At 42.9% G+C, this 21,017-nt stretch overlaps 1 protein-coding gene and 2 long non-coding RNA genes across 3 annotated transcripts; all 3 read left to right on the plus strand.

Moving 5' to 3' along the window:
* The first annotated feature begins 3,693 nt into the window (after positions 1 to 3,693).
* Positions 3,694 to 8,033, plus strand: LOC148660588 (uncharacterized). The gene is made up of 6 exons (XR_015939837.1): positions 3,694 to 3,708; positions 4,368 to 4,443; positions 5,302 to 5,349; positions 6,813 to 6,860; positions 7,605 to 7,652; positions 7,933 to 8,033. It is a non-coding gene; the product is annotated as an uncharacterized LOC148660588 (long non-coding RNA).
* Positions 8,034 to 15,395: 7,362 nt separating this feature from the next.
* Positions 15,396 to 16,787, plus strand: LOC148660589 (uncharacterized). Its single transcript, XR_015939808.1, has 3 exons — positions 15,396 to 15,445; positions 15,726 to 15,773; positions 16,757 to 16,787. It is a non-coding gene; the product is annotated as an uncharacterized LOC148660589 (long non-coding RNA).
* A 539-nt stretch (positions 16,788 to 17,326) lies between these two features.
* On the plus strand, positions 17,327 to 20,425 carry LOC148660590 (uncharacterized). The gene is made up of 7 exons (XM_088638171.1): positions 17,327 to 17,330; positions 17,438 to 17,485; positions 18,573 to 18,620; positions 18,893 to 18,940; positions 19,448 to 19,495; positions 19,720 to 19,857; positions 20,256 to 20,425. Exons 1-7 carry the CDS (start codon positions 17,327 to 17,329, stop codon positions 20,360 to 20,362), a joined length of 441 nt encoding a protein of 146 aa, XP_088494297.1. The 3' UTR covers positions 20,363 to 20,425.
* Positions 20,426 to 21,017: the final 592 nt, after the last annotated feature.

Raw genomic sequence — 21,017 nt, forward strand, 5'->3', positions numbered from 1 at the left:
TAGAACAAGGAAGACCGATACAATCCCAATAGAGAAGACAGTACAAGACAGTTGCAGGAGATCACAGAAGGCAGTTACTTTAGATTGCTAAGAAGAGATGAAAGATGTGAAAGAGATGAAAGAGTCTGGTACTTTTACACCTGAGGACACAGAAGCGTTTTCCAGATGGGAGTGATGTTAATTCACAAAAGAGGGGGTAGGAACTCTCCATAATGAACCACTCCTCCTTGACACCCATGACGTTGGTGGAGGATACGTAATTAGATTTGTACCAATTATTTTGCTTATTCTTATTTTCACTTTTTTCCCCCAATCTATTACAATTAACGATGTTGCAAAGTCAACAAGTGAGACAGTATGTTAAAACACTTCAAACAAATTGCTCATAGAAAGATGTTAAAATCAGAGTATCTAACTTAAAAGATCTGTTTCTTAAGAAAAAAAGAAACTATATTTGTCTTTATATAAATGGTGTCACAACATTTGTCCTAACTCAGGTTTTTGTCTATAATTTTTAATATCAAAGACAAGTTTATTTGTTTTCATGACATGTCAAGGAGAAGTCATCACACCATTAAGTAAAATTATTTCAGATGGACCCATGATGCCTTTCTCTGTCCCTTAATGAGCTGACCAGGGCTGAGTCATCAACAAACTTAATGAGATGTTTATCTTTGTGTTACAATCTTTGACAATCGTTAGTGTATAGTGAATATAGATAACCATTTCCCAATTATTTTATTAAGAAACGTACACACTTAAGAATGGAAAATTGAGTTAACAACTTAAGATAAGGCTTACAATTTAGAAAGACAAAGACGTTGGGTCATTAGGGTGTAAGATACAGCAGATACATACGTTACATGCATGAATTAAAAATAAATATGCTGTATACAGTTTATATTGATTTATAGTAATCTTCTGGGTCAACTAGCAGATATTTTTTCCAGGAGAGATTGTAAAGATTAACTCAGTCAAGTGAAGTGTGGTAACACCACAGTTTTATGAAACTGTGACCCTCAGGATCTTCTCAATTACTCAATTATACTCCCAGAAAAGTGTAAAAAATGCGACAAAACATCAAAGCAGCACGCCCTGTAACATAGCCACATTGATCAAATTTCAAGTAATCCAGTCATTTTCTAACCACCTTATCCAATTCAGGGGCAAGGGGGGCTAGAGTCTATCCCAGCATGCAATGGGCACAAGGCAGGGCACAGGCTGAACAGGACAGCAGCGCCGGGCGCAGTCAAACACACACCAAATCCGGTTTTCCCAGAATCCAATTAATTTACCAGCATGCCTGTGGACTGTGTGAGGAAACAGGAGCACCTGGAGGCAAACTCACACAGACTCAGGGAGAACATGCAAATTCCATACAAAGGAATCCACAGATCTACACAGCCTCTGAGGAGTTGAACCCGGGACCCCAGCACTGCAAGGCAGTGATGCTCACCACTGCGACACCATTCAACTCCCCAGCTTCCAAATACAGACCTGAGATCTTATGGGAGAAACCAGGCAAAGACTTACCCCTGTAAAGTCGATTTGCTGCCAGTCAGACGAGGTGCCACTAAGCCCTCATGACCCAGCCCGATTCACTCCCCACAACAGGAGGGGTCAGCACTCCTGTCTTTCCAAAACACATCTAAGGGATGAGCACTAGGACCACTGCTCCGTTCGATGGATATCAATAATCGAGATTCCGGAATAGCAAAATAGTCAAGTTTGCAGATGATACCACTAACACTGTAGAAGCAGATAAAGAAATAAAAAAAAATCCCGGGAGTTGATGTTCAACGGAGATGTAGGGGTTGTGTGAATTTACTGGCGCAATGTTGCGTAAATTGTATGAAAATTGCGTGAGTTTAGATTGGCTATTAGGAATCAATTGGCAGGAGAACAAGGAGTCTTCACAAGGACTCACAAGCACACGGAATACATTTTTTAACACATAAGAACAATCTGTGCGTAAAAGCACCCAGGCTAAATACGTGGCAGTCTGCCTGGACCCAGACGGCAGCTCGTTACATGAATCATCAAGCTACAGGGAATATGAAGAAGTGGTACATAACACAAGGATGACATGTTTTGTATAAAATCTATTACAATGGGTCGCTTATCAGTCCCCTTAACATATTCGCATTCAGGTGCTCGTAAATAAAGACTGCCACTTAAATGAAATTAATTGATGTCAATGTGTGTTCCGATAACAATTGAATTCTTGATCATGTGGAATATTGACTTATACTCGCCCACAACTGTGGATTCGTCACTGGCCCGGTGTAGCTGTCTGCTCTCAGGGCCCTGCTGCAGGCTAGACCTCGGGCAGAATTCTGTCTTTACATACCAGCTCACCCTCTGACCCAGCACTTCAGGGAAAAGGTTTAAGTCCCAAAGTTCAGACAACCTGTGTGGCAGGCACGTGGTTCTGTTGTGAGTCAGCCAAGCTGCTTCAGTGAAGAGAGGAGGGTGGCAGAGCTAGAGGTGATTCACTGCTTTTTAACTGGGGACAATATGGGTGGAGTGGGTACCCACACCCTGCAGGTCCCTGGTTGGTTGGTCATCTTTGTGTATGAGTGACCACGCCCTGTGACTTTTACTGTAGAATCATCTCCCGATGTGCCTATGTCCCTCTGCCAGACATCCAGCTGCCAGCAGTGGACATCCCTCTGAAAAGAGTATTGACACTAGATCTGGACTGTCCTGGGACAGACACTTATCCGAAAGATAAGCTCGTCTCCTCACTTGCTCACACGCAGAGACCACCAGGTCATCCTGTGGCTGAGAGCCTCTTTCAGTACACTCCTGTGACAGGCGACAGGCTGTTTGGTCCAGGCACACAAAGACTATTAGAAAACAAAACATCTAAAATGCAAAGTGTAATAATAGGCCTTGTCCCTACAGAGACAAGTGAACGGTTTTGCATTCAGGTAGTAAAGACATACAGTATAACCACAAAATGGGAAAAACTGAGCTAGAAAAGGCTGCTTCTGAAAAAGACTAAGGGGTTTGTATTGACTCATCATTTGCATTTTATAGACAAAATGGAGAAGCAACTGAGAAAGCAAACACAATGTTAGGATATATAGTTAAAAGCATAGAACTTAAATAAAGGTGTGCCGTGTTAAAATGGTACCGTATAATGCACAAGCAAGGCCTCCGTTAGAATACTGTGGCCAGTTTTGGTCACCATGTTATAGCAAACACACTGCTGCTCTGGAGTCAGTCCAGATAAGAGCTAATTGATGCTTTCCTGGGATTAAGGGAGTGTTCTCCATGGTCAGGCTGAAGAAACTGAGTCTCTCTTGGCTTGAAAGGAGAAGGCTGCAACATAGTCTGCCTAGCAAATTAATTCAGTAGGACCAGTGAAACATGAACCTGGGGGAACAAGAGAAGACTTTGTGGAAGTGAATTTAAAATCAAGCACAGGAGCCACTACTTTACACAAAGGGTGGTGGGAGTGTGGACCAAGATGCCCAGCCATGTTGTTGAAGCCAATAAGATCTCGGGATCAATTAGCTGTTAAATGCCAAATGGCCTCTTCTTGTCTGTCACCTGTCTCATGTTCTTGTGTTTGGGTGGGGTGCTGTGATGTGACACCAGTTCTTCCAGCATCAGGACTGAGGCGGTGTGGGGAGGGTCAGGTGTCTCTCCTATAAGAGCACGACTCCCTCTCCCCAACACAGAACACTCATCTCTACACAGGTAAGAGGGGCTGCAAGGTCTTTTTAATTTCTTGAAATTCTTTGACGTAAAGAGTCTTTGCCTTTTTGTCCTCGTAGTTCCTGTATACGTGTGTGTGCATCTGTGATAGAAATACAGCACATATTCCAAGTCACCTCAACCACCAAGTTTTCATTTCTAAAGTGAAATGACAAATGATTTGTTGATGATCTTTAGCAGCGGCAATATAATTCGCACTATCATTAAGGTGTGTTTTACTGGCTGTTCAAATATTCAAAAGTCAAGAACTCTTTCTGGGGGGGGGGCTGTTTGGAATGACAGAGGTTCACTCCTTCTCTTGCAACGGTTTCAGATGAGTGTTGGATGAAGACCTGTCAATCTGTTCTCTTGCTGCTGAACGGTCAGGTCCAGCGAAATAAGGAATGTCAGCCAGACGGAACAGAAGCGACCGTGGAGTGATACACAGAATGATCTGTATCACGAAAGCACCATCTTGAGTGTCTGGATTAGGGATCAAACATACTGACATCTGCTCACGCTCCACAGCCACCCATATTAATGAACAACGAAGCGTCTCGGTTTCTTCTGCTATCGTGGCTGGTGCTGGTACCGCGAAGTGCTGAATTGAAGTTCGCGGCAGGAAACTGCAGGCGTGACGAGCTCTCCTTTCCCTCCGACAGCGCTCCGAGCCGCAGTGATTGATCGTGATGGCGTCCCTGTGGTTGACCGTCGCTGTGCTCCTGGCCGTCTGTCAGGGTGAGTGAGACAGCCAGGCTGTGTGTGGGGCTCCAGCAGGCTCCCCTGTGTGTCTGTCTTGCTCCCGAAGGAATGTGACGCGTCTGTGGAATCACGTGGTTCAGTCCAAGCGCCACAACGCGCAATTCGCACCTTCCAGCTAGGAGATCCTGCTGTGCTCAAGCGTGCTCTGCGTTGTGCTCTGTTTGTTGTTCTGTATTCCAGCGGATTATTATTAATTATCACATTTTTACATAAATATTCTTATAATATACTTATATATTACCCTATTACCCACTTCCATGATGATAATGTCAGCTGAGTGCTTTGCTTTGACATGACCACAGGAATTAGACTGAACACACTTCACACACTGGGACAGTAATGACACACAGTGGAGATCAGACTGATTGAACACACTTCACACACTGGGACAGTAATGACACAGAGTGGAGATCAGACTGACTGAACACACTTCACACACTGGGACAGTAATGACACACAGTGGAGATCAGACTGACTGAACACACTTCACACACTGGGACGATAGTGACACACAGTGGAGATCAGACTGATTGAACACACTTCACACACTGGGACAGTAATGACACACAGTGAAGATCAGACTGACTGAACACACTTCACACACTGGGACAGTAAAGACACACAATAGAGATCAGACTGTTCAGGTTGTTCTGAATCGCATTTTGAAAGGACTCCAGAACCAAAGGAAGTATTACATGAAATTCGGTGACTGCTGGTATCAAAGTTCTGAGGTAATGAAACATCCCTCGTGAGGGAGTTCAGTACATAAAAGCGACAGAAGATATTTTCTATCGACCACACAGGAAAAACTCGGCTCTGATTGTGTCTTTACAGCTTCCACGCCAGCAAGTGCTCCTCAGCCTTTGTCAACTACAACCAAAGGTAAGAAAGTTATTTTTCATCTTCACACGCAAGTCTATCAGGTTTCTATCTCTCAGTACTTGTTCAGAAAACACTTTCAGGCTGTGATCACTTCCAGCTACTGCAAAATATCAAGCTCTTTGAGGCGTAATTTCTATCAAGGCAGTATTGTTATACTGTAGGTATCTTCATCACAGTGTCATTACTGGCATGAGTGCTTTATATTCTCTTGCCACAGATCTGGAGAAAGAGAAATATTACTGCAGTCAGAACTTCAACAGAAAGAATAAAGAAATTAATATTTATCAGCAATAAGGTAACTAAACAATATATACAATACACATTACACAGCATACTCCCATTATTCAACAATGCATATACAGTATACTGTACATATCAATGCCTTTGAGAGACCTATATCAAGAACAGCCGGAAAGACAGAATTCTGCCAGTGTAACCTGAAACACTTTGCAACACCTTAACAGGCCAAAAGAAAACATACCCTGGGACCTAATAAACGAATATGACTCCGAACTAAAGGATTCTTTCGCCTTATTCTAAAGATGCATCATCAACTGGGAAAGAACATCTTGAGTCTGACATCTTCACAGTACAAGAAATCCGAATCGGCTCAAGCAAATAGCCTGGCAGGCTCTCTTAAATCAGGCTGCGTTTGCTCGGCCAGAGTCCGGTCTCTGGGGTCTCCAGGGCCCTCTCACATGGCCCAGACTCAGAGGAAGAGGAGGCCGGTGGTGTCAGCTTCTCTCCCCCTCCCTGAAGCTCTGTCTTCCTTCCGTGCTCTTTGTATGATCTGCTCTATTTTCCATGGAGTTTAGGTCATCCCTATGTACTGTATACATCTAAAAAAAAAAGCCATTGTCCATGGCTTTGTGAAGGAGACCTTGAGCAGTGTAATAAGATAGGTGCTGCAAATGTTATAGATGTCATGGGCCACACCTCGATACCTGGATTGGCACAGTATTTTCTAACAAAGCAGCCTTCGGGGTTTAAAGTGAAGACATGATATTTTCTAATTACCTCAACCACAAAAGAGACATTCAGCTCTGATTGTCGCCCTACAACTTCCACAACAGTACGTTCTACTCAACCCCTGGTTTAGAAAACACCTTCAGGCAGTGAGCAGGAACAATTACTGGTCGGCCGTCCTGAATGTTCAAGCTTCTGCACATCAGGAGGCTTGAACAAAATATGAGGCTTGATTTCTGTTTGAGACCAAATTAATGTAAAGGCCTTATTGAGAAAGGTGCCTTAATGACTGCATCATTACTGCCCCAGTGTGTAAAGTGTGTTCAGTCTGTCTGACCTCCACTGTGAGTGACTGGTCACTTATCACCATTAGAGGAGCTCTTTGGTATTAAAATATTACATGGTGATCACAAAGGACATGCACAGTAGGTGCCTTTAATTTGCAACAAGGCGACTACAGTATTTAAAGAGTCTTCACTCTGATTGTGTCTCTAAAGCTTCTACTGCAGCACGTCAGACTGCACCCCAGGAAACTAGACCCACAGGTGAGAAAGACACTTTCCATCTTCACACACAAGCCCATCAGCTCTCTCTAAGTGCTGGTTTAGAAAACACCTTCAGGCAGAGACCAGTACTAGCAACTGATGGGACATTCTGAAAGTACAAGCTACATTTGATACACATTTGAAACTGTCAAAGTGTGTGAAGTGTATTCAGTCAGTCTGATCTCCACTGTGTGTTATTACTGTCCCAGTGTGTGAAGTGTGTTCAGTCAAACTGATCTCCACTGTGTGTCATTACTGTCCCAGTGTGTTGAAGGGTATTCAGTCAGTCTGATCTTCACTGTGTGTCATTACTGTCCCAGTGTGTGAAGTGTGTTCAGTCAGTCTGATCTAGAGTGTGTAATTACTTTCCTAGTCTGTGTAGTGTGTTCAGTAACTCTAATCTCCCTGGGTGTGACTGGTCACTCATCAGTGTCAGAACAGCTGTTTGATATTGAAACATCTCTGTGTGATCATGAAGAATGAGTGTCTTTTCCAACAAGGCAACTTCAGTATTTATAAGAAAGAGAAGTTATTTTCTAATTGTCTAGAGAATCTGAACTAATGATATCATGAGCTTGTGCCTCTGGTTTTTCATATGTGTGTTACTGGCATACTGAAGTACAGTTAGTTGACATGTGTACAGAATACAGCTGGTTGTAAGTTCTGTGCTGCTAATAAATATTCTGAAAGTTACTGCCGTCCCCTGCCTTAATACAAAACACAGCTCTGATTTTGTCTCTAAAGCTTCTACTGCAGCACGTCAGACTGCACCCCAGGAAACTAGACCCACAGGTGAGAAAGACACTTTCCATCTTCACACACAAGCCCATCAGCTCTCTCTCTCTCAGTGCTGGTTTAGAAAACACCTTCAGGTAGAGACCAGTACCAGCTACTGACCAACTATATGAAAGATCAAGCTGTTTCAGAAACACGATGAAATGTGATGCTGTATCAGGCTTAATTTGTGTAAAGGCTTTATTATGATATGTCCCTTCATGACAGAGTCGTTGCTGACCCAGTGTGTGGATAAGGCGACTACTGTATTAAGAGACTCATCTCTGTGTCTTTACAGCTTCTACTCCAGTGCGTCAGACTACACCCCAGGAAACTAGACCCACAGGTGAGAAAGACACTTTCCATCTTCACATGCAAGTCCATCAGCTATCTCGCTAAGTGCTGGTTTAGAAAACACCTTCAGGCAGAGACCAGTACTAGCAACTGATTGGACATTCTGAAAGTACAAGCTACATTTGATACACATTTGAAACTGTCAAAGTATTTGAAGTGTGTTCAATCAGTGTGATCTCCATTGTGTGTCATTACAGTACCAGTGTGTGAAGTGTGTTCAGTCAGTCTGATCTAGAGTGTGTCATTACTTTCCCAGTCTGTGTAGTGTGTTTATTAACTCTAATCTCCCTGGGTGTGACTGGTCACTCATCAGTGTCAGAACAGCTGTTTGATATTGAAACATCTCTGTGTGATCATGAAGAATGAGTGTCTTTTCCAACAAGGCAACTTCAGTATTTACAAGAAAGAGAAGTTATTTTCTAATTGTCTAGAGAGTCTGAACTAATGATATTGTGAGCTTGTGCCTCTGGTTGGTCATATGTGTGTTACTGGCATACTGAAGTACAGTTAGTTGACATGTGTACAGAATACAGCTGGTTGTAAGTTCTGAGCTGCTAATAAATATTCTGAAAGTTACTGCCGTCCCCTGCCTTAATACAAAACACAGCTCTGATTGTGTCTCTAAAGCTTCTACTGCAGCACGTCAGACTGCACCCCAGGAAACTAGACCCACAGGTGAGAAAGACACTTTCCATCTTCACACACAAGCCCATCAGCTCTCTCTAAGTGCTGGTTTAGAAAACACCTTCAGGCAGAGACCAGTACTAGCAACTGATGGGACATTCTGAAAGTACAAGCTACATTTGATACACATTTGAAACTGTCAAAGTGTGTGAAGTGTATTCAGTCAGTCTGATCTCCACTGTGTGTTATTACTGTCCCAGTGTGTGAAGTGTGTTCAGTCAAACTGATCTCCACTGTGTGTCATTACTGTCCCAGTGTGTTGAAGGGTATTCAGTCAGTCTGATCTTCACTGTGTGTCATTACTGTCCCAGTGTGTGAAGTGTGTTCAGTCAGTCTGATCTAGAGTGTGTAATTACTTTCCTAGTCTGTGTAGTGTGTTCAGTAACTCTAATCTCCCTGGGTGTGACTGGTCACTCATCAGTGTCAGAACAGCTGTTTGATATTGAAACATCTCTGTGTGATCATGAAGAATGAGTGTCTTTTCCAACAAGGCAACTTCAGTATTTATAAGAAAGAGAAGTTATTTTCTAATTGTCTAGAGAATCTGAACTAATGATATCATGAGCTTGTGCCTCTGGTTTTTCATATGTGTGTTACTGGCATACTGAAGTACAGTTAGTTGACATGTGTACAGAATACAGCTGGTTGTAAGTTCTGTGCTGCTAATAAATATTCTGAAAGTTACTGCCGTCCCCTGCCTTAATACAAAACACAGCTCTGATTTTGTCTCTAAAGCTTCTACTGCAGCACGTCAGACTGCACCCCAGGAAACTAGACCCACAGGTGAGAAAGACACTTTCCATCTTCACACACAAGCCCATCAGCTCTCTCTCTCTCAGTGCTGGTTTAGAAAACACCTTCAGGTAGAGACCAGTACCAGCTACTGACCAACTATATGAAAGATCAAGCTGTTTCAGAAACACGATGAAATGTGATGCTGTATCAGGCTTAATTTGTGTAAAGGCTTTATTATGATATGTCCCTTCATCACAGAGTCGTTGCTGACCCAGTGTGTGGATAAGGCGACTACTGTATTAAGAGACTCATCTCTGTGTCTTTACAGCTTCTACTCCAGTGCGTCAGACTACACCCCAGGAAACTAGACCCACAGGTGAGAAAGACACTTTCCATCTTCACATGCAAGCCCATCAGCTATCTCGCTAAGTGCTGGTTTAGAAAACACCTTCAGGCAGAGACCAGTACTAGCAACTGATTGGACATTCTGAAAGTACAAGCTACATTTGATACACATTTGAAACTGTCAAAGTATTTGAAGTGTGTTCAGTCAGTCTGATCTCCATTGTGTGTCATTACAGTACCAGTGTGTGAAGTGTGTTCAGTCAGTCTGATCTAGAGTGTGTCATTACTTTCCCAGTCTGTGTAGTGTGTTCATTAACTCTAATCTCCCTGGGTGTGACTGGTCACTCATCAGTGTCAGAACAGCTGTTTGATATTGAAACATCTCTGTGTGATCATGAAGAATGAGTGTCTTTTCCAACAAGGCAACTTCAGTATTTACAAGAAAGAGAAGTTATTTTCTAATTGTCTAGAGAGTCTGAACTAATGATATTGTGAGCTTGTGCCTCTGGTTGGTCATATGTGTGTTACTGGCATACTGAAGTACAGTTAGTTGACATGTGTACAGAATACAGCTGGTTGTAAGTTCTGAGCTGCTAATAAATATTCTGAAAGTTACTGCCGTCCCCTGCCTTAATACAAAACACAGCTCTGATTGTGTCTCTAAAGCTTCTACTGCAGCACGTCAGACTGCACCCCAGGAAACTAGACCCACAGGTGAGAAAGACACTTTCCATCTTCACACACAAGCCCATCAGCTCTCTCTAAGTGCTGGTTTAGAAAACACCTTCAGGCAGAGACCAGTACTAGCAACTGATGGGACATTCTGAAAGTACAAGCTACATTTGATACACATTTGAAACTGTCAAAGTGTGTGAAGTGTATTCAGTCAGTCTGATCTCCACTGTGTGTTATTACTGTCCCAGTGTGTGAAGTGTGTTCAGTCAAACTGATCTCCACTGTGTGTCATTACTGTCCCAGTGTGTTGAAGGGTATTCAGTCAGTCTGATCTTCACTGTGTGTCATTACTGTCCCAGTGTGTGAAGTGTGTTCAGTCAGTCTGATCTAGAGTGTGTAATTACTTTCCTAGTCTGTGTAGTGTGTTCAGTAACTCTAATCTCCCTGGGTGTGACTGGTCACTCATCAGTGTCAGAACAGCTGTTTGATATTGAAACATCTCTGTGTGATCATGAAGAATGAGTGTCTTTTCCAACAAGGCAACTTCAGTATTTATAAGAAAGAGAAGTTATTTTCTAATTGTCTAGAGAATCTGAACTAATGATATCATGAGCTTGTGCCTCTGGTTTTTCATATGTGTGTTACTGGCATACTGAAGTACAGTTAGTTGACATGTGTACAGAATACAGCTGGTTGTAAGTTCTGTGCTGCTAATAAATATTCTGAAAGTTACTGCCGTCCCCTGCCTTAATACAAAACACAGCTCTGATTTTGTCTCTAAAGCTTCTACTGCAGCACGTCAGACTGCACCCCAGGAAACTAGACCCACAGGTGAGAAAGACACTTTCCATCTTCACACACAAGCCCATCAGCTCTCTCTCTCTCAGTGCTGGTTTAGAAAACACCTTCAGGTAGAGACCAGTACCAGCTACTGACCAACTATATGAAAGATCAAGCTGTTTCAGAAACACGATGAAATGTGATGCTGTATCAGGCTTAATTTGTGTAAAGGCTTTATTATGATATGTCCCTTCATCACAGAGTCGTTGCTGACCCAGTGTGTGGATAAGGCGACTACTGTATTAAGAGACTCATCTCTGTGTCTTTACAGCTTCTACTCCAGTGCGTCAGACTACACCCCAGGAAACTAGACCCACAGGTGAGAAAGACACTTTCCATCTTCACATGCAAGTCCATCAGCTATCTCGCTAAGTGGTGGTTTAGAAAACACCTTCAGGCAGAGACCAGTACTAGCAACTGATTGGACATTCTGAAAGTACAAGCTACATTTGATACACATTTGAAACTGTCAAAGTATTTGAAGTGTGTTCAGTCAGTCTGATCTCCATTGTGTGTCATTACAGTACCAGTGTGTGAAGTGTGTTCAGTCAGTCTGATCTAGAGTGTGTCATTACTTTCCCAGTCTGTGTAGTGTGTTCATTAACTCTAATCTCCCTGGGTGTGACTGGTCACTCATCAGTGTCAGAACAGCTGTTTGATATTGAAACATCTCTGTGTGATCATGAAGAATGAGTGTCTTTTCCAACAAGGCAACTTCAGTATTTACAAGAAAGAGAAGTTAATTTCTAATTGTCTAGAGAGTCTGAACTAATGATATCGTGAGCTTGTGCCTCTGGTTGGTCATATGTGTGTAACTGGCATACTGAAGTACAGTTAGTTGACATGTGTACAGAATACAGCTGGTTGTAAGTTCTGTGCTGCTAATAAATATTCTGAAAGTTACTGCCGTCCCCTGCCTTAATACAAAACACAGCTCTGATTGTGTCTCTAAAGCTTCTACTGCAGCACGTCAGACTACACCCCAGGAAACTAGACCCACAGGTGAGAAAGACACTTTCCATCTTCACACACAAGCCCATCAGCTCTCTCTAAGTGCTGGTTTAGAAAACACCTTCAGGCAGAGACCAGTACTAGCAACTGATGGGACATTCTGAAAGTACAAGCTACATTTGATACACATTTGAAACTGTCAAAGTGTGTGAAGTGTATTCAGTCAGTCTGATCTCCACTGTGTGTTATTACTGTCCCAGTGTGTGAAGTGTGTTCAGTCAAACTGATCTCCACTGTGTGTCATTACTGTCCCAGTGTGTTGAAGGGTATTCAGTCAGTCTGATCTTCACTGTGTGTCATTACTGTCCCAGTGTGTGAAGTGTGTTCAGTCAGTCTGATCTAGAGTGTGTAATTACTTTCCTAGTCTGTGTAGTGTGTTCAGTAACTCTAATCTCCCTGGGTGTGACTGGTCACTCATCAGTGTCAGAACAGCTGTTTGATATTGAAACATCTCTGTGTGATCATGAAGAATGAGTGTCTTTTCCAACAAGGCAACTTCAGTATTTATAAGAAAGATAAGTTATTTTCTAATTGTCTAGAGAATCTGAACTAATGATATCATGAGCTTGTGCCTCTGGTTTTTCATATGTGTGTTACTGGCATACTGAAGTACAGTTAGTTGACATGTGTACAGAATACAGCTGGTTGTAAGTTCTGTGCTGCTAATAAATATTCTGAAAGTTACTGCCATCCCCTGCCTTAATACAAAACACAGCTCTGATTATGTCTCTAAAGCTTCTACTGCAGCACATCAGACTACACCCCAGGAAACTAGACCCACAGGTGAGAAAGACACTTTCCATCTTCATTCACAATCCTATTTAAAGTTTTACTTGAGAAAAAAAAAAACTTTCAGGCAGCAACTGACACCAACAGCTGACAGGATGCTCTGAATGTTCAAGCTATATCAGGAATCACAGTACACAATATGAGGTATTTGAGGCTTAATTTCTTTAAAGGCCTCATTGAGAAAGATATCTTAATCACTGCAACATTACTGTCCTAGTGTGTGAAGTGTGTTCAGTCTATCTGATCTCCACTGTGAGTGACTGGTCACTTATCACAGTTAGATGAGCTCATTGGTATTAAAATATTACTTTGTGGTCATACAGTAAAGGGCATGTAAGTGACTTTCTTTTGCAACAAGGCGACTACAGTATTTGAAGAGTCTTCACTCTGATCGTGTCTCTAAAGCTTCTACTGCAGCACGTCAGACTACACCCCAGGAAACTAGACCCACAGGTGAGAAAGACACTTTCCATCTTCACACACAAGCCCATCAGCTCTCTCTAAGTGCTGGTTTAGAAAACACCTTCAGGCAGAGACCAGTACTAGCAACTGATGGGACATTCTGAAAGTACAAGCTACATTTGATACACATTTGAAACTGTCAAAGTGTGTGAAGTGTATTCAGTCAGTCTGATCTCCACTGTGTGTTATTACTGTCCCAGTGTGTGAAGTGTGTTCAGTCAAACTGATCTCCACTGTGTGTCATTACTGTCCCAGTGTGTTGAAGGGTATTCAGTCAGTCTGATCTTCACTGTGTGTCATTACTGTCCCAGTGTGTGAAGTGTGTTCAGTCAGTCTGATCTAGAGTGTGTAATTACTTTCCTAGTCTGTGTAGTGTGTTCAGTAACTCTAATCTCCCTGGGTGTGACTGGTCACTCATCAGTGTCAGAACAGCTGTTTGATATTCAAACAACTCTGTGTGATCATGAAGAATGAGTGTCTTTTCCAACAAGGCAACTTCAGTATTTACAAGAAAGAGAAGTTATTTTCTAATTGTCTAGAGACTCTGAACTAATGATATTGTGAGGTTGTGCCTCTGGTTGGTCATATGTGTGTTACTGGCATACTGAAGTACAGTTAGTTGAGATGTGTACAGAATACAGCTGGTTGTAAGTTCTGAGCTGCTAATAAATATTCTGAAAGTTACTGCCGTCCCCTGCCTTAATACAAAACACAGCTCTGATTGTGTCTCTAAAGCTTCTACTGCAGCACGTCAGACTGCACCCCAGGAAACTAGACCCACAGGTGAGAAAGACACTTTCCATCTTCATTCACAATCCTATTTAAAGTTTTACTTGAGAAAAAAAAACTTTCAGGCAGCAACTGACACCAACAGCTGACAGGATGCTCTGAATGTTCAAGCTATATCAGGAATCACAGTACACAATATGAGGTATTTGAGGCTTAATTTCTTTAAAGGCCTCATTGAGAAAGATATCTTAATCACTGCAACATTACTGTCCTAGTGTGTGAAGTGTGTTCAGTCTATCTGATCTCCACTGTGAGTGACTGGTCACTTATCACCGTCAGAAGAGCTCATTGGTATTAAAATATTACTTTGTGGTCATAAAGGACATGTAAGTGACTTTCTTTTGCAACAAGGCGACTACAGTATTTAAAGAGTCTTCACTCTGATCGTGTCTCTAAAGCTTCTACTGCAGCACGTCAGACTACACCCCAGGAAACTAGACCCACAGGTGAGAAAGACACTTTCCATCTTCACACACAAGCCCATCAGCTCTCTCTAAGTGCTGGTTTAGAAAACACCTTCAGGCAGAGACCAGTGCTAGCAACTGATGAGACATTCTGAAAGTACAAGCTACATTTGATACACATTTGAAACTGTCAAAGTGTGTGAAGTGTGTTCAGTCAGTTTGATCTCCACTGTGTGTCATTACTGTCCCAGTGTGTAAAGTGTGTTCAGTCAGTGTGATCTAGAGTGTTTAATTACTGTCCCAGTGTGTAAAGTGTGTTCAGTAACTCTGATCTCCCTGGGTGTGACTGGTCACTCATCAGTGTCAGAACAGCTGTTTGATATTCAAACAACTTTGTGTGATCATGAAGAATGAGTGTCTTTTCCAACAAGGCAACTTCAGTATTTACAAGAAAGAGAAGTTATTTTCTAATTGTCTAGAGACTCTGAACTAATGATATTGTGAGCTTGTGCCTCTGGTTGGTCATATGTGTGTCACTGGCATACTGAAGTACAGTTAGTTGACATGTGTACAGAATACAGCTGGTTGTAAGTTCTGAGCTGCTAATAAATATTCTGAAAGTTACTGCCGTCCCCTGCCTTAATACAAAACACAGCTCTGATTGTGTCTCTAAAGCTTCTACTGCAGCACGTCAGACTGCACCCCAGGAAACTAGACCCACAGGTGAGAAAGACACTTTCCATCTTCACACACAAGCCCATCAGCTCTCTCTCTCAGTGCTGGTTTAGAAAACACCTTCAGATAGAGACCAGTACCAGCTACTGACCAATTATATGAAAGATCAAGCTGTTTCAGAAACACAATACGAAATGTGATGCTGTTTCAGGCTTAATTAGTGTAAAGGCTTTATAATGATATGTCCCTTCATCACAGAGTCGTTGCTGACCCAGTGTGTATAAGGCGACTACTGTATTAAAAGAGTGTTATCTCTGTGTCTTTACAGCTTCTACTCCAGTGCGTCAGACTGTACCCCAGGAAACTAGACCCACAGGTGAGAAAGACAATTACCATCTTGCCATATCACTCTGCAACTCACAACTGGCAACCCACTGAAGCTAAGCAGGTGTGAGCCTGGTCAGTACCTGGATAGGAGACCTCCTGAGAAAAACTAAGGTTGCTGCTGGAAGAGGTGTTAGTGGGGCCAGCAGGGGGCCCTTACCCTGCGGTCCATGTGGGTGCTAATGCCCCAGTGTAGTGACGGGGACACTATACTGTAAACAGGTGCTGTCCTTCTGATGAGACGGAAAACCGAGGTCCTGACTCTCTGTGGTCATTAAAAATCCCAGGGCGTTTCTCGAAAAAGTGTAGGGGTGTAACCCCAGCGTCCTGGCCAAATTTCCCATTGGCCCTTACCAATCATGGCTTCCTAACAATCCCCCTCTATGAATTGGCTTCATTACTCTGCTCTCCTCCCCACTGATAGCTGATGTGTGGTGAGCGTTCTGGTGCACTATGGCTGCCGTCGCATCATCCAGGTGGGGCTGCACATTGGTGGTGGTGGAGGGGAGTCCCCATTACCTGTAAAGCGCTTTGAGTGGAGTGTCCAGAAAAGCGCCATATAAGTGTAAGCAATTATTATTATTAATTATCTTCACAAACAATTCTACTTAAAGTTTTACTTGAGAAAAAACAAACTTTCAGGCAGCAACTGACACCAACAGCTGACAGGATGCTCTGAATGTTCAAGCTCTATCAGGAATCACAGTACACAATATGAGGTATTTGAGGCTTAATTTCTTTAAAGGCCTTATTGAGAAAGATGTCTAAATCACTGCAACATTACTGTCCTAGTGTGTGAAGTGTGTTCAGTCTATCTGATCACCACTGTGAGTGACTGGTCACTTATCACCGTCAGAAGAGCTCATTGGTATTAAAATATTACTTTGTGGTCATAAAGGACATGTAAGTGACTTTCCTTTGCAACAAGGCGACTACAGTATTTAAAGAGTCTTCACTCTGATTGTGTCTCTAAAGCTTCTACTGCAGCACGTCAGACTGCACCCCAGGAAACTCCACCCACAGGTGAGAAAGACACTTTCCATCTTCACACACAAGCCCATCAGCTCTCTCTAAGTGCTGGTTTAGAAAACACCTTCAGGCAGAGACCAGTACTAGCAACTGATGGGACATTCTGAAAGTACAAGCTACATTTGATACACATTTGAAACTGTCAAAGTGTGTGAGGTGTGTTCAGTCAGTCTGATATCCACTGTGTGTTATAACTGTCCCAGTGTGTGAAGTGTGTTCAGTCAGTCTGATCTAGAGTGTGTAATTACTTTCCTAGTCTGTGTAGTGTGTTCAGTAACTCTAATCTCCCTGGGTGTGACTGGTCACTCATCAGTGTCAGAACAGCTGTTTGATATTGAAACATCTCTGAGTGATCATGAAGAATGAGTGTCTTTTCCAACAAGGCAACTTCAGTATTTACAAGAAAGAGAAGTTATTTTCTAATTGTCTAGAGACTCTGAACTAATGATATCGTGAGCTTGTGCCTCTGGTTGGTCATATGTGTGTTACTGGCATACTGAAGTACAGTTAGTTGACATGTGTACAGAATACAGCTGGTTGTAAGTTCTGTGCTGCTAATAAATATTCTGAAAGTTACTGCCATCCCCTGCCTTAATACAAAACACAGCTCTGATTGTGTCTCTAAAGCTTCTACTGCAGCACGTCAGACTACACCCCAGGAAACTAGACCCACAGGTGAGAAAGACACTTTCCATCTTCATTCACAATCCTATTTAAAGTTTTACTTGAGAAAAAAAAAAACTTTCAGGCAGCAACTGACACCAACAGCTGACAGGATGCTCTGAATATTCAAGCTATATCAGGAATCACAGTACACAATATGAGGTATTTGAGGCTTAATTTCTTTAAAGGCCTCATTGAGAAAGATATCTTAATCACTGCAACATTACTGTCCTAGTGTGTGAAGTGTGTTCAGTCTATCTGATCTCCACTGTGAGTGACTGGTCACTTATCACCGTCAGAAGAGCTCATTGGTATTAAAATATAACTTTGTGGTCATAAAGGACATGTAAGTGACTTCGTTTTGCAACAAGGCGACTACAGTATTTAAAGAGTCTTCACTCTGATCGTGTCTCTAAAGCTTCTACTGCAGCACGTCAGACTGCACCCCAGGAAACTCCACCCACAGGTGAGAAAGACACTTTCCATCTTCACACACAAGCCCATCAGCTCTCTCTAAGTGCTGGTTTAGAAAACACCTTCAGGCAGAGACCAGTGCTAGCAACTGATGGGACATTCTGAAAGTACAAGCTACATTTGATACACATTTGAAACTGTCAAAGTGTGTGAGGTGTGTTCAGTCAGTCTGATCTCCACTGTGTGTTATTACTGTCCCAGTGTTTGAAGTGTGTTCAGTCAGTCTGATCTAGAGTGTTTAATTACTGTCCCAGTCTGTGTAGTGTGTTCAGTAACTCTAATCTCCCTGGGTGTGACTGGTCACTCATCAGTGTCAGAACAGCTGTTTGATATTGAAACATCTCTGTGTGATCATGAAGAATGAGTGTCTTTTCCAACAAGGCAACTTCAGTATTTACAAGAAAGAGAAGTTATTTTCTAATTGTCTATAGACTCTGAACTAATGATATTGTGAGCTTGTGCCTCTGGTTTGTCATATGTGTGTTACTGGCATCCTGAAGTACAGTTAGTTGACATGTGTACAGAATACAGCTGGTTGTAAGTTCTGAGCTGTTAATAAATATTCTGAAAGTTACTGCCATCCCCTGCCTTAATACAAAACACAGCTCTGATTGTGTCTCTAAAGCTTCTACTGCAGCACGTCAGACTGCACCCCAGGAAACTAGACCCACAGGTGAGAAAGACACTTTCCATCTTCACACACAAGCCCATCAGCTCTCTCTCTCAGTGCTGGTTTAGAAAACACCTTCAGGTAGAGACCAGTACCAGCTACTTACCAACTATGTGAAAGATCAAGCTGTTTCAGAAACACAATACGAAATGTTTCAGGCTTAATTTGTGTAAAGGCTTTATTATGATATGTCCCTTCATCACAGAGTCATTACTGACCCAGTGTGTGGATAAGGCGACTACTGTATTAAGAGTCTCATCTCTGTGTCTTTACAGCTTCTACTCCAGTGCGTCAGACTGTACCCCAGGAAACTAGACCCACAGGTGAGAAAGACACTTTCCATCTTCACATGCAAGCCCATCAGCTATCTCTCTAAGTGCTAGTTTAGAAAACACCTTCAGGTAGATACCAGTACCAGCTACTGACCAACTATATGAAAGATCAAGCTGTTTCAGAAACACGATGAAATGTGATGCTGTATCAGGCTTAATTTGTGTAAAGGCTTTATTATGATATGTCCCTTCATCACAGAGTCGTTACTGACCCAGTGTGTGGATAAGGCGACTACTGTATTAAGAGTCTCATCTCTGTGTCTTTACAGCTTCTACTCCAGTGCGTCAGACTGTACCCCAGGAAACTAGACCCACAGGTGAGAAAGACTCTTTCCATCTTCATGCACAAGCCCATCAGCTCTCTCTCTCTCTCTCTCAGTGCTGGTTTAGAAAATACCTTGAGGCAGAGACCAGTAACAGCTACTGATGGGACATTCAAAAAGTTTGAGCAATGTCAGCAAAAGAGGAGAGACTCAGCTCTGCTTGTTTCTTTTACAGCTTCTACTGTAAAACGTTATGCTCGTGCTCTGGACGACGTAGATACAGGTATGAATGCAATTGTCCGTTTAAATCACACAGATCTATCAGTTGTATACCTTTCTGTACGGATAAAACTGTAATCCTTGTTATGTCCTAGTGTCTGATGCCTCTTCAGTGTTTAACCATGCCTAACATATGTCCTTGGAGACAAGCTCAACATGTCTAACTAATCTCTGCTGTGTGCCAATGGAGTCTCAGGTGTGACCAGAGTGTCTAACCGATTTCCACAGAGTCCTCAGAGCTCCAGTCTCTGAAGTGCTATCAGTGTGTCGACATCTCCGAGCAGCCGAACTGCAGCAGCCCTGAGGAGGTGGAGTGTCGCCCTGGTCTGACCCGCTGTCTCAACATGATGCTCACCCCTCCTGCCTGTGAGTGCAGCCCCTTGTCTCTTACCCCCTGCAGCTGTTCCTCTGGGGCCCCATCAGCACTGGATTCCTTTAGGTGCACCAGGCAGGCAGGAGACTACAACTCCCATCATGCTCCAGCTCTTTCACCATTGTCTCACCATTGGATAGAAGTCAGGTCCTTCCTTCCTGTCCACACTCACACAGTTAAAAGTCCTGTGCTATAAGTACCCTGATCTGGTGCGCCTAATCAGAAAATAAGATCAGATATGCATTGGATCCTTGAATAAGTTATAAAATAATCTGTTTGCTCATAATGCTTAATCCTTGAATCTGTTTCTTTAGGTTCATCTATATTTAATAGGGTAGTGTGTGGGAGCAGATTGAATCCTGACTCTCATCCTCTTCCTCCCTCTCCCCAGACGGGATAGCCCGGCGCTGCGCCTCGGAGAGGGAGTGCCAGAGCCTGGAGTCCAACCCCAGCAGCTTTGTGACAGCCCGCTGCTGTGACACTGACCTCTGCAACTGATCATTGCGCCCCCACACCCCCATGGGCCGGGCTCCCCAATAAATACCTACAGCTGAACATTGACCCCAGTGTGTGTGTCCTTCCTCAGCACGAGCTCGTCCAGAGGGTGACGAAATCACAGCAGGAGTGCTTTATATTGATGCGCAGAATTCCTTTCGTTCCTAGTCAATTAGGAGAGATTTTTTCAAAAACAGGGAAGAGATTGTAAAGTGTAGCAGTCCAGTGACCAGTGTGGGGAGATGACACCGATGTCTCTCGTCCCAAGCGTGTCCCATCTCTTGCCTGTTGCTCGCTGGGGTAGGCACCGGCTGCCCTGCGACCCTGAGGTGGATGAAGAGGGTAGAAAATGGATGGATGGATTTAGATTCCATGAAGGGTAAATTAGTCAAGTTTGTAGAAGATCCCAAATTAGGAGGGTTACTTAAAGCTGCAGGAGCAGCCAAAAAAATAAAAAAAAAAATCAGCTGGCAGATCAAATGCATTCAGGTAGGAAAAACAAAGTATCAACACAAAACGGGAAACACTGAACTAGAACAGGGTACTCACGAGAAAGATGAAGGAGTTTATAGACAAGACTAGCACTCAGCTTTTATAGAAAAACTAAGCACCTTATAGACAAAGTGGAGAAACAACTGAGAAAGCAAACACAATGTTA

Source organism: Lepisosteus platostomus, chromosome 6 (genome assembly GCF_059453375.1).
Source record: "Lepisosteus platostomus isolate fLepPlt1 chromosome 6, fLepPlt1.hap1, whole genome shotgun sequence".
Lineage (NCBI taxonomy): Eukaryota > Metazoa > Chordata > Actinopteri > Semionotiformes > Lepisosteidae > Lepisosteus > Lepisosteus platostomus.

Coding starts and splice junctions, on each gene's coding strand:
- LOC148660590 (XM_088638171.1), top strand. Junction 18,941..19,447: donor CCAGGAAACTAGACCCACAG/GTGAGAAAGACA, acceptor TTTCTTTTACAG/CTTCTACTGTAAAACGTTAT. Junction 19,496..19,719: donor TCTGGACGACGTAGATACAG/GTATGAATGCAA, acceptor CGATTTCCACAG/AGTCCTCAGAGCTCCAGTCT.